Consider the following 14,159-nt stretch of genomic DNA (forward strand, 5'->3'; position numbering starts at 1 on the left):
AATCTGTCTTTATCTTATTGGACCTCTCAGTTGATTTTAACAAAGGTGACCACCTCTCCCTCCTTTTTCACTTCTTTCCTGAGCCACACAGATCCTTTTTGGCCTCTTCTGCTGGCTCTCCTTCCTCTCCTTGCCCTCTAAATTTAGGAGTGACCCAGGGTTCAGCTTTCCAAAGGCTCTTTTCTTCTAAACCAATACTCATTGGGTTTGGATGATTTCATCTTGTCCCACGCCTTTAAGTAACATCTATAGACTAATAATATCTTCAACCCTGACCTCTTCCCCAGATACTGATACCCAACTATCTAACAGCTATCTTCATTTGGATGTCTAACCTGCCCCCACAGATACTGATTCTCCAGCCTCCCAAACCAACTTCTCTCAGTTTTCCCCACCTGAATAGTCATTAAGCCTAAACACATGACTCCTCCAAGAGTGAGTCCTGCCAGCTCAACATCGTAAGCCTGACAACTTCTCACCACTTCTGCTGCCTCCATTCTGTTAGCTTCCTGTCTTCCTATTTCACTGTTTGTCCCTACTCCCTATCCCCTATTCAATAGCTGGTGATTTTTTAAAAGCATAAATCAATTATCTGCTCAAATACTTCTCTGATAATTTCACATAATATTTAAAACAAACTTCAAGTTCCTTTTTCTGGGCTAAAATCACATGACATGTTTTGGCCCCTGACTCCCTATCTTGCTCACTGCACTCCAACACTGCCAACATACCTGCTGTTCCTCTATCATAGCAAGTAAGCTCCTGCCACAGAGTGTTTCTACTGCTGTGTCCTCGATCTGAATTGCCCTTTGCTTGGATTACTCCTTCATATTATTTCAAGGTCTCTGATTAAATGTCATCTCCTCAGAGAGGCCCTTCCGGAAAGCCTTACCTATACTGCTCTCCACTCCCTCTTTCCTCAACTTGAATGTTAAGTTCCGTATAATAAGACAGTGCTATATTCTCAACAGCCCAGAACAACGAGTGACATTTAATATATGTGCCCTACTAGCATGTACTGACTGAACATATAAAACACTTTTTATATTAGGTATTGTAGATTTGTTGACATTAAATTAGGTAGGTAACAGGTACTGTTCCAAATGTGGTCTCTCTTATGCCCTGTACCTAAAACTTGGGTTTCTGTAATTTGTCATATTGTCTTATTGCCTGAACTACTATGGAATTTTTGAGTATGATTACAGAGATGACGTAGTCATACGTAATGCAAAGAACTAGACTTGAAAGACAGACTCAAGGTCTGTCTTCTTCCTTCCTAAGGGTGTGATCTTCATCAAGTCACTTAATCTCTCAGAATCTTCTTTACAGCAGTATGTTCAACTGGTGGCGATTTTGCTCCCTAGGGAACATTTTGCAATATTTAGAGACATTTTTGGCTGTCACAGCTGGGAGGGAGGCATGCTACTGCATCTAGTGGGTAGAGGCCAATGTATCATTGGCCTCTGCTAAATACCTACGATCACAGGACAGTCCCTACAACAAAGATTTATCAATAAATAAATCAGTAATGCCAAGGTTGAGAAAACCTGTTCTCTACAGCTGTCCCTCCCTGTCCTTGGGGGATTGATGCCAGGGATTCCAAATTCCAGCCATGCTCAAGTCCCAACCTATATAAAATACTTTCTAACCACACAGTGATTATAAAGGTTAACGGAGACTGACTGATTTAAAGCAGAAAATATTGCCTAAGAAAATGATCACTGTTGTGTTCTAAATAGAAAGGGATTTCACAGTCTTATCTATAGTACTTACAAATTTAGTTAATGCTCTAAATAAGTTGGTCTAATTCTTTGAAGAAGTAATAACAGTGATTCAGAGAAAAATAGTAAACTAAAGGATAAAAGACCTGAGATATTATTTCTTGCAGTGAGAACTCTCTACATCAGATCACCTGGGGTGCTTATTAAAAATACCTAAGCCCCCCCCGACCTACCAAATCAGAGTCTGTGGGGGTGGGGCTCTGCCACAGGCCTTTTAACAAACACATCAGGTGACTCTCATGACCATTAAGGGTTAAGAACTACCATCCTCAAGCTGATTTTTTTTTATCCTGGTTTAAACTTGCAAACTATAGGCCCTAATAACCAGACCAGAGATGATAACAATTTAAGAACTCGTATGTCTCATGAAACTAACACCTGAAATTAGAACTGATGTTGTCATAGAGAAATAATCAGTCTCTCTGGGATGTGGGGAAAAAAGTCATATATATATACATATATATACACACATATTTTAATCAAAATGTTCCTTCCTAGGAAATTGGGGAACATAAAATTTATAGAACCTCCAATGAACAGGCTGCATTCAGTTCAGTTATGGTCATTCTCTGGTTTACCTCTCATAAACATTTAACTGTATAGAAAATGATTATTTCTAGCCCCCCCGCCCCGAAAACACACACACACACACAGAAGCAAAAACAAACTTAAAAAAACAATCCACTACCAAGATATGGGATTTGGATTAAGATGGTAGATCTTAATGTTCACATACTGATCTGGGTCTGGATGTTCACATACTAGGAAAGCACAGTCATCAGGACTGACATTGGAAATGTATGTGAATTGGTGGTGATGCCCAGTTGGTGAAATGATGGGTATTTATACTTTATACTATGATATAGGAATCTCAATCTAGGAGGAAAGAAACACTGCCAACACACTTAGGCTAATACCTTAGGAAGAAATGGGGTCTTGACTCTTTATGCAGACCTGTTTTGCTGTTTACTATAAGGCACAACACACCAGTATTCTCTTCGGAGACCAGAAGTCAGTACTGTGGGATGGGGAGACACTGACAGAATTCTAAAGCAACTTCAGAGATTTATGCTTCTGCACCTTTCTATTATGTGCTTTTCCTAATACTCACCTACCTCCACCTAAAAGCTAAAGTAAGATTACTGGACTAAAATACTTTAAAAATTATTTTAAGTTATAATCATTTTCATACACCTTAATATTTTTTCTGTTGTGCTTACCTACTATTCAAAAACCAAGATTTCGGTTTATTTTTAGCTTTATTTCTGAATTATGGTTTTATAAAGAATCTGAAATTTAATACTTGACAGACTGTTTTAACACAAAATGGTATATTAAAAGTTTCTCCAAATTCTACCCATATTAAGCAATCAATACACTAGAAATTTGTCATTATAGTTTCATAAGACCTGAACAATTCCAAAATAGGCTTTAAAGTTTTGACTTTTATTTACAAGGAGAAAACTTTTAATCAAATGTTAGAACATCTTAAAAATCATAACTTGATATACGCGTCCTGCAGCAAACAACCTATTCTCAAGGTGACAATGCAGTGCCACCTATTGGTTAAAACAGCACAATTCAAGTTTTGCCTTTTAGAACTTCATGGAATTTTTTTTCTGAATATTTTCAATCTCTGGTTGGTTAAATCCTTGGATGTGCGTGGAACCTGTGGATACGGAGGGGCAAACTGTATATATATTATCTTTGCAATTTTCCTAGGATGTGCGTGGAACCTGTGGATACGGAGGGGCCAACTGTATATATATTATCTTTGCAATTTTCCTAGTTAGTACTTGTAAGAAACTTAAATATGAAATTCCATAACTGAAAAATCTATATATTTTATGCATTTCACAGGTTCCAACATAATGGTTTTTCCTTTTATGCTGAAAAAAACCCTGAATACTTTGTATTTAACTTACAACTCCTGTTCCTGAGGTTATACTTTTTAAATTCAGGACTAGATAAAGGTTATATTTTTGTACTATCACTTTCTTCTGTTACAGTAGTTTTTAAAATTTCATATGAATTGTGTTTCTATAAAAATATATAATTAAGCTATATTGGAGACAAAACCAAACCAAACCAAACTTCTTTTTTTTTTTGGTGGTACGCGGGCCTCTCACTGCTGTGGCCTCTCCCATTGCGGAGCACAGGCTCCGAACGCGCAGGCTCAGCGGCCATGGCTCATGGGCCCAGCTGCTCCGTGGCACGTGGGATCTTCCCGGACCGGGGCACGAACCCGCGTCCCCTGCATCGGCAGGCGGACTCGCAACCATTGCGCCACCAGGGAAGCCCCAAAACCAAACTTCTAATGAATATGTACTAAATGGTCAAAATGTACTTGACAGCCATTAAACATACCGTACTTTATGCCCCTAAACCAAGGTGTACAGCAACTTATCACTTAGTACCACATATGCTATTAATTATGCACATTAATAATAGCTCTGTAACTTGCAGAGGAAAAAGCCTCTCACACTGTGCTGGCTCTCGATCTCTTCGTGCTTCTGCTGTAGGGCTTGGGAAGCCCGAATGGAGTCTCCAATCCCCCACTGGGCTCTCAGCTGTTCTGATCCAGGCCCTTCAAGCCAGTTCACAACCTATGAATGGAAGTTGAGGTAAAATTTTAAAATAATCAAAAACTTTCCAAACTTTCATTCTAATTGGTTTTCCCTTCCCAAAGTTCCGCAAGTATTTTTAATTTACATTCTTTAAATTCTATTGTATAGGCAGTGAAAGTTTCTTCTGGAACTATGCAGCTATAATGTGACAACTTTTCCAAAACCTAAATTTGATAAAATGTACACTACATCACCTCAGGCTTTCAGCTATCTGATCACCTGCCAGGCTAAAAGAAATATGACACACTCCCATAAGAAAGGCTTAAAAATTAACTTATGATGGTAAGAAAATTAGAGGACTATAGGATTTAGAATTGGAAGGGACACCAGAAATGACATTGGTCAAATTTCTTATCTAATACTTAAGAAAACTGAGTCTCAGAGAGATTAAGTGACTTGTTCAAGGTAACATAATTCATTATTAAAAAGCTAGGACTAAAAGCCACGTTTCCTGACTCGTACTCTAAAGTTCCTTCCAAAACACTCATAAAACAGAATCAATTAACTGATATAAAGTTAAAATACTATTTTTCTCACTTTGAAAAGAAAATTAAAAACTGTAGAATTATACTACTGCAGTACCCTCTAGGGGGTCTTCTTAGGATCAGCCAAACATTCAGACCCACAAGGCCATCTGAAGTCCCCCTGGCACCAAGTCTACTCAGAAGGATGAAGGGAAGGGACTACAGTCTGCCAGGTAGCAGCACTGGGTGTTTCTCTTCTGCCGGGTCCCTGAAGCAGTCCAACAGTTCAGGAGATGAGATCCATATGCGACAGATATGGGAGACACTCTGGCATCAAAACCTCACACCACACAGGCATCATGCCCATTATAAGTCACTGAGCTCTAAGATGCCCGAAGTTATGCCTTCCATCAAGTTAAGAGTTCTCCTAGTCCAGAGCCAGAATAATTTTTACTACAAGCAATGTCACCTGGTAACACAGTTGGCATTTTTATCAGGTTGTCAAGGGAACAGACCTAGATAGTTAAGCAAAGATCAAATTCTCATGCAGAAGAAAGGGTTTTGTTTTCTCTACCCACAAACATATATACTCTAAAATTACACAAACACAGTGAAGTAATTCTAACAGAAAAAAATATTGCCCAGCTTTACCAAGCTGAATTATTATTTATCAAGCTAAATTACAATCAGGAAGTCAACAACAGCTAAACTTAGGATATGCCTTAAATCTAAACTTAGGATAGGTCCCAAGAAGTGAATGAGGATGTCTGTGCAGCATAATATTAGAGGCTCAGTGGATAGACAGGCTTACCTTATCACAGACCCACAGGGCATTCCATAGTTATTACCAGGGTAAAATATATTTAAAATCTAAGAGTTTATGTAATTTTAATAATCATATAAAAGTACATCATAGGGGAAAATCATGTGTGTTTCCTTCCATTAATTTTTCACATGCATTGCATTTTCATACGTTACTCCAGATTTAAGTGCTGCAGCCGACTGTCAGAGTACAAGTAACTTCTATCCTGTGCTTTTCACTTCCTTGTGGCTATAGTTATTATCATTTTAATGGCTCGAAACTCCTTTTTAAAGAAGGCCAGCCTCCTTGCCTGCCTCCCTCCTTTGCTCCCTCTCATCTGTCCAAACCAACCAACCCACCCACCCAACTAAGAGCTAAGTAAGCAACGTCCTACCTCAAGTGACTATTATACCTGCTTTCACAACTACAATTATCTATTGTTGAGCATCTAAGTAATTTTAAGATGAACATATATATAGCAGTTATGCAACAGAATTTTTCTCTAATTCTCTATTGCTTTCCTAGAAAACATTTTCAATAGAGATCTTGGGTCCAATGATGATGCAATGTTAATTGCTAATAGTATACATTATAAAATTACTCTCTAAAACACTTGTTTCTATTTGAAACATCCAAGTCATGAAAGTTTTAACTGAGAATAACCTTTTCAAGGTATATAAACTGACTACTGCTTTTACTTTATTTTATTTATTTTTTTATTTTCTGAGATTCTCAGTGCAATTTATTGAGAAACACCCATGTAGGGGCTCTGGGAGAAACAAGTATCTCTTTCTAACAACAAATATATTTTGTCATTTCCAAAAAAACTCTGGAAATGGGGTTCTTGCCCTCAGTCTACTTCAAGCTTAATGTAAGAGATGAGATGGGTAGTCAACCAAAATAATGCAGCAATGATTACATTTAATTTGAAATCATTTATATTTATTACAAAAGTGGGTTAGAAACAGTAACTAAGAAAAAAGTTGGTTAGATTGTAAGAATGTTGGTAAGTTCCTACATGAATGATACTAACTTTGAGTAAAATTAGGGGAAAGTTTCCTGGAAAACAAAGTAGATGTGGTCTACTTTTGAATTTTATATCTTCTTACATAGATTGGTAAAAAACACCAAGACTTTTTGTTTTCTTAATAACCAGAGGGGAAAAACAGAACTACATACTAAATAAAAATCTTTTCATGAGGATCCAATACTCATCTTTGTTTAAATATTTCTCCCAGTTGAGAAATCCTATAATGGTTCTGCATTACATTCGGGATGAAATGTGGCTATCTGGCATGGCCATCCTATGCCTTGGATGATAGGGCCTTGCCTATCCTTCACCATTTCCTTCTTTAACCGAGCCTGCATTGAACTTTTAGTGCTCCCCAAGAGCGCCATGTTCTCTCACTAGTCTTGCTTCGACATGGGTTGTCCTGCCTGAAATCTTTTGAGCCCCTTCTCTTTGTGACCTCTTTTTCATCTTTCAAGACTCATCTCACGCTATAGATTTTGATGATTTTGGTTTTAAGTTTTCTACTGAACTGTTTATTTTTCTTTTGATCCATTTTTTTAAATGAGTTATTTTTCATTTCCAAGGGGTTGGATACTATTGATCTGTTTGAACTTACACTATTTCTAGTTGTCAAACAAATTCAAATAAAGATGACATTCTTGTGATTATTCTCGTTATTTCTGTTTAATTTTGAAACTGCCTACATAATGAGAATACTTTAAAGAGCGTTATTATAAATTATGCATTTTAGAATTATAATTTAGAGCAATATTCTCAAACCAAAAACCTTAGAGTCATTCTTGACTCTTCTTTTTTTCCTTTTACACCCTGCACATCTCATACCACTGGAATCCTGTTGTTTTGACTTTCAAAATAAACCTGTTCTAAGCCTACTTCAGGCCTTACCTAGATCCTTGTGGTAGCCTCCCAACCAGGCTTTCTGCTTTTAGTTTTGCCCCCTACATGCCTGACTATTACTTTTAAAATACTTCCACCAAGTTTAAAACAGAAATCTCTTCAGGTGTATTTCTAAATATTAGTGAGAATGAATAAATTGCAAATGTTTGCTTACTAACAGTATATGATCTTTTGTGATTTCTCTCTTTATGTGTGTGCCCATTTATGTCCTAGTATCTTAAATATTAATATATTCTTAGCTTCCACCTTCTCTTTATAAGGTTTTAATACTAAAGAGCAAAAACTCAAAAACAAAAAAGTCCAAGTATTATTTTTGACTCACTGGAATAGCCTAACAAATTCTGTTTTCAGAGTCCTCAATTCATCTGCAAACCTCTACTGCAAGGTACTCTTTAGAATACAATGCTTTGTTCCTCAGCATCTCCACTTTTTCTGCTTTACTCTTTTGTGTGAGCTATATTTGGAGGGGCAGGGTACTAGGATCCTGTTTGTCTCTGCTGGCCTGTGGAAAGCATCACTCTTTCACAAAAGAGACAGATGAGCAGTTCGGTCTTAAGGAAGCACCAGGCATGACTCTGAAATTCTGGCTCTGCTCCTAGGAGTTGAAAGACTTTGGTCCATCACTTTTGAAATGGTGTTAATGTTACCTACTGTACAAGGCTACTGTCAGGATTGTACAGTCATTATATGTAAGACACCTAAGCACAGTAGATGATACCAATAGTTGTTAGCCTCTTTGCTTTCCCCACTTTTTCTGAAGAAAAAAGCCTAGCTCCTTCTATTTATTCACTCTTTATAAACTATGTCTCACATCTGCATTTTACAGTAAAACCCATATGCTTTTTAATCCCCGAACTAAGTGTTTTAGTCTATGCTTTTAAAAAACGGAAATAAAAAGAGTAAGTTTTAAGAAAGCTCATGTAAACATTTTGAAAGAACTTTCCATTCCCTTTGGGGGACTCAATTGCTTCTCACTGATTACTATGTATTACGAATATGAATATAGAAACAGATATACAACGGCATTTAAGTATTTTAAACAATTAATATAATAAATTATTTCACTAAAATGTCTAAATTCTAAAAATAAGGGTAGAATGAAAATAACTCAGCAATTTTAACTAATTAATGTGTTATATATTATTTTTTAAAACATAAGGCAACATTATTTAAAATTTAAACTTTGAAACTCTAGAAAACTTTTAAACGGTAGAAACAAAAGAAGCAGGTTAATATAAATCATGACAACTGGGGAAAAACAATTCATTAGCAGGGAACTTTCGAAGAGTTATAAATTTAAAAATAAATTTTAAATAAAGCAAAGACATCTCCTTGGCACACACACAAAAACAGTTACACAGTCAAGTGTACATATAGTTTTAAGGTATGCTGAAAGTAATTTCCCTTAGAATGCAACATCAGTAACGGAAACACCATAAATGTATGACTATTTCTAATAAAAAGGATGCAAACTGAGGTTGATGACCCAGTAAATAAATCTATTTATTTATTTATTTTTTTAAAAACTTTTTTTTTTTTTTTTTGTGGTACGCGGGCCTCTCACTGTTGTGGCCTCTCCCATTGCAGAGCACAGGCTCCGGACGCACAGGCTCAGTGGCCATGGCTCATGGGCCCAGCCGCTCCGCGGCATGTGAGATCTTCCCGGACCGGGTCACGAACCCATGTCCCCTGCATCGGCAGGCAGATTCTCAACCACTGCGCCACCAGGGAAGCCCCAATAAATCTATTTAAACGCATTAATGATGGTGGTTTGCCAAACAGTTATAAAACTTAATTTCAATCAGGACATCTTACTCATCAGTCAATCTGAATATTAACTTACTGCAAAAACAGTTTCATGCAGAATCCATATCAATGTGACCTCTCAAACGGTTACATTTATATGCAAAGTATAACCTTGGAGATGTGCTCTTAGAATCCTCCATGACAAATATTTGCAGAGGCCAAAAATGCATGTGACTATCCATCATTTTTTCCTGGCCAGGCTGATTTCTAAAGACTGCATGAGAGAATATCTAGAAGCATGTTAGATCAAACTAGGTAGAAGGGCATATCAAGCAGATGTCAAGCATCTGACCAGAAGAAAGAATATGGAGAACTGGGATCACAGCCTCCAGCTGTATACTTTAGCAACTCAGAGTTATCCTATTTTGCATCTATGGTTCCTTTCTACAAAGGAAGAAAATCACATGAATGATTCTAGAAATAACATTTGCAATGCTGGCAGAAATTACTGCCACGATAAATAATGAGAATAACGATAGCTTATTTCAGTGAAGTGGCATCATCTCCTATCCAGAAGTACGTGAAATCTGATTTTTAGATGTAGAGGCAGCAACATGGAGGACTTCTGCATTCCACATGAAGTCTACTGCTACCGATTTGAACTGTGGGGAATAAATGGTTGACAACTACAATGGTTATTACCATATAGTTTATCTATTAGAGCTATTGGTTTCTGTCTCATTATGTTCTGTTTTCAGTGATAAATCAGTATAAAAAGAGATGCAGAAATTTTCAACTTTCATTAATTTTACACAAGCAGAGGTAGTCAACTTTATGATTATCTTTACATAAACATCAAAAAATTTAATTTTCCCCAAATTTGCAAGACTGAAGATGGTAGTTTATATTCTGTGTGTGCGGACATGATCAATATATGTTACTAAATAGCTAAACTTAAGTAATCATTTTGGCAAGAGAAATAGATCTTTCCCTAAAATGTGACCTGTGAAAAAGAGTGTATAAACCATCACCTGATGAATATTAATGCTCTAACCAAATTCACATGTTAACGCTTATAAAGAAAATTGAATTGTAATGAGGTTTATTTGTTTTTAACAATAATCTCATGACCATCACCACCATCATTATAAGTATCATCATCATCTCCTTTCTCTAGTTTCTTTATTCTTTATCCAGTTGAGCTGGTCCATCATTTCAAAAATGCATGTCAATACATAACTCCTTTGCCCCTGACATCACATAGCAAAGCACAAATGCTGGGGAAATCCCATCACCCACGTTCTCTGATGCCTGCACATCAACAGCCAGTCATGAATTGACAGGGTCAGATAACAGGCCAGAAAGTTTCCACCATAAGTTCAAGATCAGCACTATCTAAAAGTACATCTATACTTCTATGGTAATTTCACTCTTCCAATCCCCAAAATAAAAATTTTGAATCATTTCCACTCCATTTAAACCTCTAACCCTCTTTAACCACTGCCCTCCCCATCCCTGCCCTGCCTCCAAACCTCCACCACCAAAGAGATTCCCTTTGTCTCTTACTTAAAAAACAAACAAAAAACAACCAAAAAAACCTAATCACTCAAGAACTACTTCATCTTCTTGATGCCTGACTTATATATATGGAGGCAACTCTGCATCATCCTACCATCTCCCTCCTGCTACAAAGGAAGAGTTCTCCATCCTCCATTCTAAAACTAATCCCTTCAGCTCTGCTTTGGAGTCCATTCACTTCCACCTTGTCATGAACTTGATAGTATTAATTATTCTCTCTTCCATGTTCAACTCCTCCTTCCAAACATATACTCCCCCCCTAGAATTTAAGCCTCTTAGTTTTCCATATTACAAACACAAACTAACAAAAATAAACTATACTTGACCCCAGCTGTGGGCTGAATTGTGTCCCCACAGTCCCCATATGCTGAAGTCCTAACTCCCAGTGCTTCAGGATGTAACCATATTTATTTGAAGACAGGGTCTTTAAAGAGGCACTTAAATTAAAATGAGGTTATTAAAGTGTGCCCTAATCTTATATGACTGGCGTCCTTAAAAGGAGAGGATATTTGGACACAGACAGTTATAGAGGGAAGATGATATGAAGACATAGGGAGAAGGCATCAGTAAGGCAAGGAGAGAGGCCTGGAACAAGATCCTTCCCTCACTGCCCTCAGGTGGAATCAACCCTGCTAACTCCTTGATCTTGGGCATTTAGCCTCCAGAAAAATGAGGACATACATTTCTATTGTTAAGTCCCCTAGTCTGCAGTACTTTGTTACAGTAGACCTAGCAAATTAATACACCCTCACTTCTAGGCATTGCTCTGTTTCTCATCTTTCCTTTAGAGACGAAATTCTCAGCGAGTTCCCTACACTCCACGTCTCCATCACCACACCTCATTTTTACTCCTGAATTCACTCCAATGTGCTACTGGCCCTACTACTCCATACCCTGGGATCACCAACGACCTTGACCTTGTGGATTCTTAGTGAACATGTTAAGTCTTCCTCTTTTTCAATCTTCCAGCAGCATTCGACAGGGTTCCCAACTCCTTCCTTGACATGCTTTCTTCTTTTGACTTCCATGACACAGAGCTCTTCACACTTTCCTTCTTCATCTCTGGCCAATCCTCCACTGCCTTTCTCTTCAGGAGTATGCTCCTCTATCTTGTCATTAAATGCTGGAGCTTCTCAAAGCTCAGTTACAAAGCCCTCTTCTCATCTACTCTCAGCTCTTTACTTTCCTTGGGAAATTCTCACCCATATCAATGCTTTAATTACCATTCATACATAGATGACAAACAAGTATGTCACCAGCCCAGACTTCTCATTTCTGGACCTGTTTGGGACTACCTTTATATATCTTCTCTTAGATGTCTCAAAGTCTCTTGAAATTCACCATGTCTAAAACCAAACTCATGATTTTCCACACCTTTTCCATCTGCATGTAAACCCAAACCTGTCCAATTTCCCTAATTAGACAACACAATCATCCATTAAGTCTTGCAAGCCGGAAAAATGCTTCATCTCTGATATTGTTTTCTTTCTCACCCTTCCTCCTTCCACTTTCCTTGGGACTTGAGTGGTTGCAATTTTACAACTATTTGTGTAGTTATGTAGCCCTGCACCAAAAGGCGGGACACTCTGTCTGTTTTTACTCACCATTACACTCCACCGAGCACAATGTCACACTATTGTAGATACTCATTTATTTAATGAGTGAGCAAATAATAGATAATACTAATAAAAACTCGAATGTGCCAAGCTAAACATTTTATTAAAATTATCTTCTTAATCTTTGTAACAGCCCTATTAAGTAGTTATTATTATTATTATCATTGTTATTGTTTTCCTCACTTTACTGAGGAGGAAGCTAGGGCATTGAGGAGTACACTTCCTTCTCAAGAACAAACTTGAAAGTGGCAGAAGAGAGTGGGCCTAGGTTACTGGGGTACTTGTATACCACTATGCTATTCCATCTTTATGGTTTTCAAAGATACTCTCAAGCTATTTAACTAAAGTTTACCTGAGTTTAATACAAGCTATCTTTAATTTATGAATACATTATGTACAAAAAATTATATATAATTAACATATGCTCAGAAATCTTTGGTTTCTATGTAGTTATCATGAGATAAAGCCTAAATCCTGTTGCCTGGAATTCAAGATCTTCCATGATCCAACTCCTTCCCACCTTTCAAGCCTTTTTCCCCATGACACCCTGATGCTCTAGTCAGGGGTCAGCAAACTACAGCTTGCAGGCCAATTTTCGCCTACCACTTGTTTTTATAAATGAAGTTTTACTGAAACAGCCAAACACATTTGTTTACATAATGACTATGCATTACAACGGCAGTTAAATAGTCACATGTTCAAGAAAAACTGTTATGGTCCAAGAAGCCTAAACATTTACTATGTGACCCTTTACAGAACAAGTTTTCCAACAGCTGAACTAGAATTCTAGGCTACAATCTAGTTCAATGGGAACAAATATAATAGCTTCCATTAGCTGAGTGCTGGGTTCTTTCAACAAACCTTTCAAAAGAGGTCCTGTTACCCCTGTTTTATGTATTGAAAGAAGGAAGAAAGAGAAAGAGAAGAAGGGAAAAAAGAAAGAAGGAAGTCAAACTGAGGCTCAGGTGGGTGAATAATGTGACCATGATCACACAGCAAATAAGTGGAAGAACCGGGATTCAGAGCATGCTCACTGACAAAGGCCAAACCCTTTCCCTGGTGCCTACCGCTGCCTTTTCCTTCAGCAGAACTTGGGATTTCGTGTTATTTTTTATTCATGCTATTCTTTCTCCTCCACAGAATGCCAATTCTCCTTTAAAACCTAAAGGAGGTGCCTGGTGAAATCTTATACATTCTTGGGGACAAGCTCAAGCACTACCTCTTTCCAGTAAGTCTTCCAAGATCACCTGCAACCAGGGGAATAATCCCTCCACTGAATGCCCACAGCACTTCATGCATACCCTTGTGACAACTAACACTTTCTCTCCCCTCTTAAGTTTAATGTAGCAAAACCCAAGTTTACCTTTATATCCTGTAGGAAAAAGCACAATGCCTTCTATATAATAAGAACTTAACAAATACTTATCTAATGAATGATCTAGATGAAAAACTTTGGGACACTTCTAATCTGGATTTTTGAAGTGAAATATTTAAGATTTACTTCTTAATAATTCAACAGATCAAAATCCAGAATGTAGTCTAAATACAGAAATGTCTTCCCTAATATCGATTTTTAGCATTTTTAGCCTACTTATAAAAATCAATTTTAAAAGGA

General features: G+C 37.4%; 1 protein-coding gene across 5 annotated transcripts in view; it reads right to left on the reverse strand.

Moving 5' to 3' along the window:
- The window catches only part of SESTD1 (SEC14 and spectrin domain containing 1), a 137,846-nt gene that overhangs the window by 19,375 nt on the left and 104,312 nt on the right, over positions 1 to 14,159 (reverse strand). For all 5 annotated transcript variants that reach the window (XM_059053601.2, XM_067026396.1, XM_067026397.1 and 2 more), the window contains one exon: positions 4,265 to 4,387. In XM_059053601.2, the coding sequence (XP_058909584.1) occupies positions 4,265 to 4,387 (123 nt within the window). The remainder of the gene's footprint in view (positions 1 to 4,264; positions 4,388 to 14,159) is intronic.

This window comes from Kogia breviceps, chromosome 2, assembly GCF_026419965.1.
Source record: "Kogia breviceps isolate mKogBre1 chromosome 2, mKogBre1 haplotype 1, whole genome shotgun sequence".
Lineage (NCBI taxonomy): Eukaryota > Metazoa > Chordata > Mammalia > Artiodactyla > Physeteridae > Kogia > Kogia breviceps.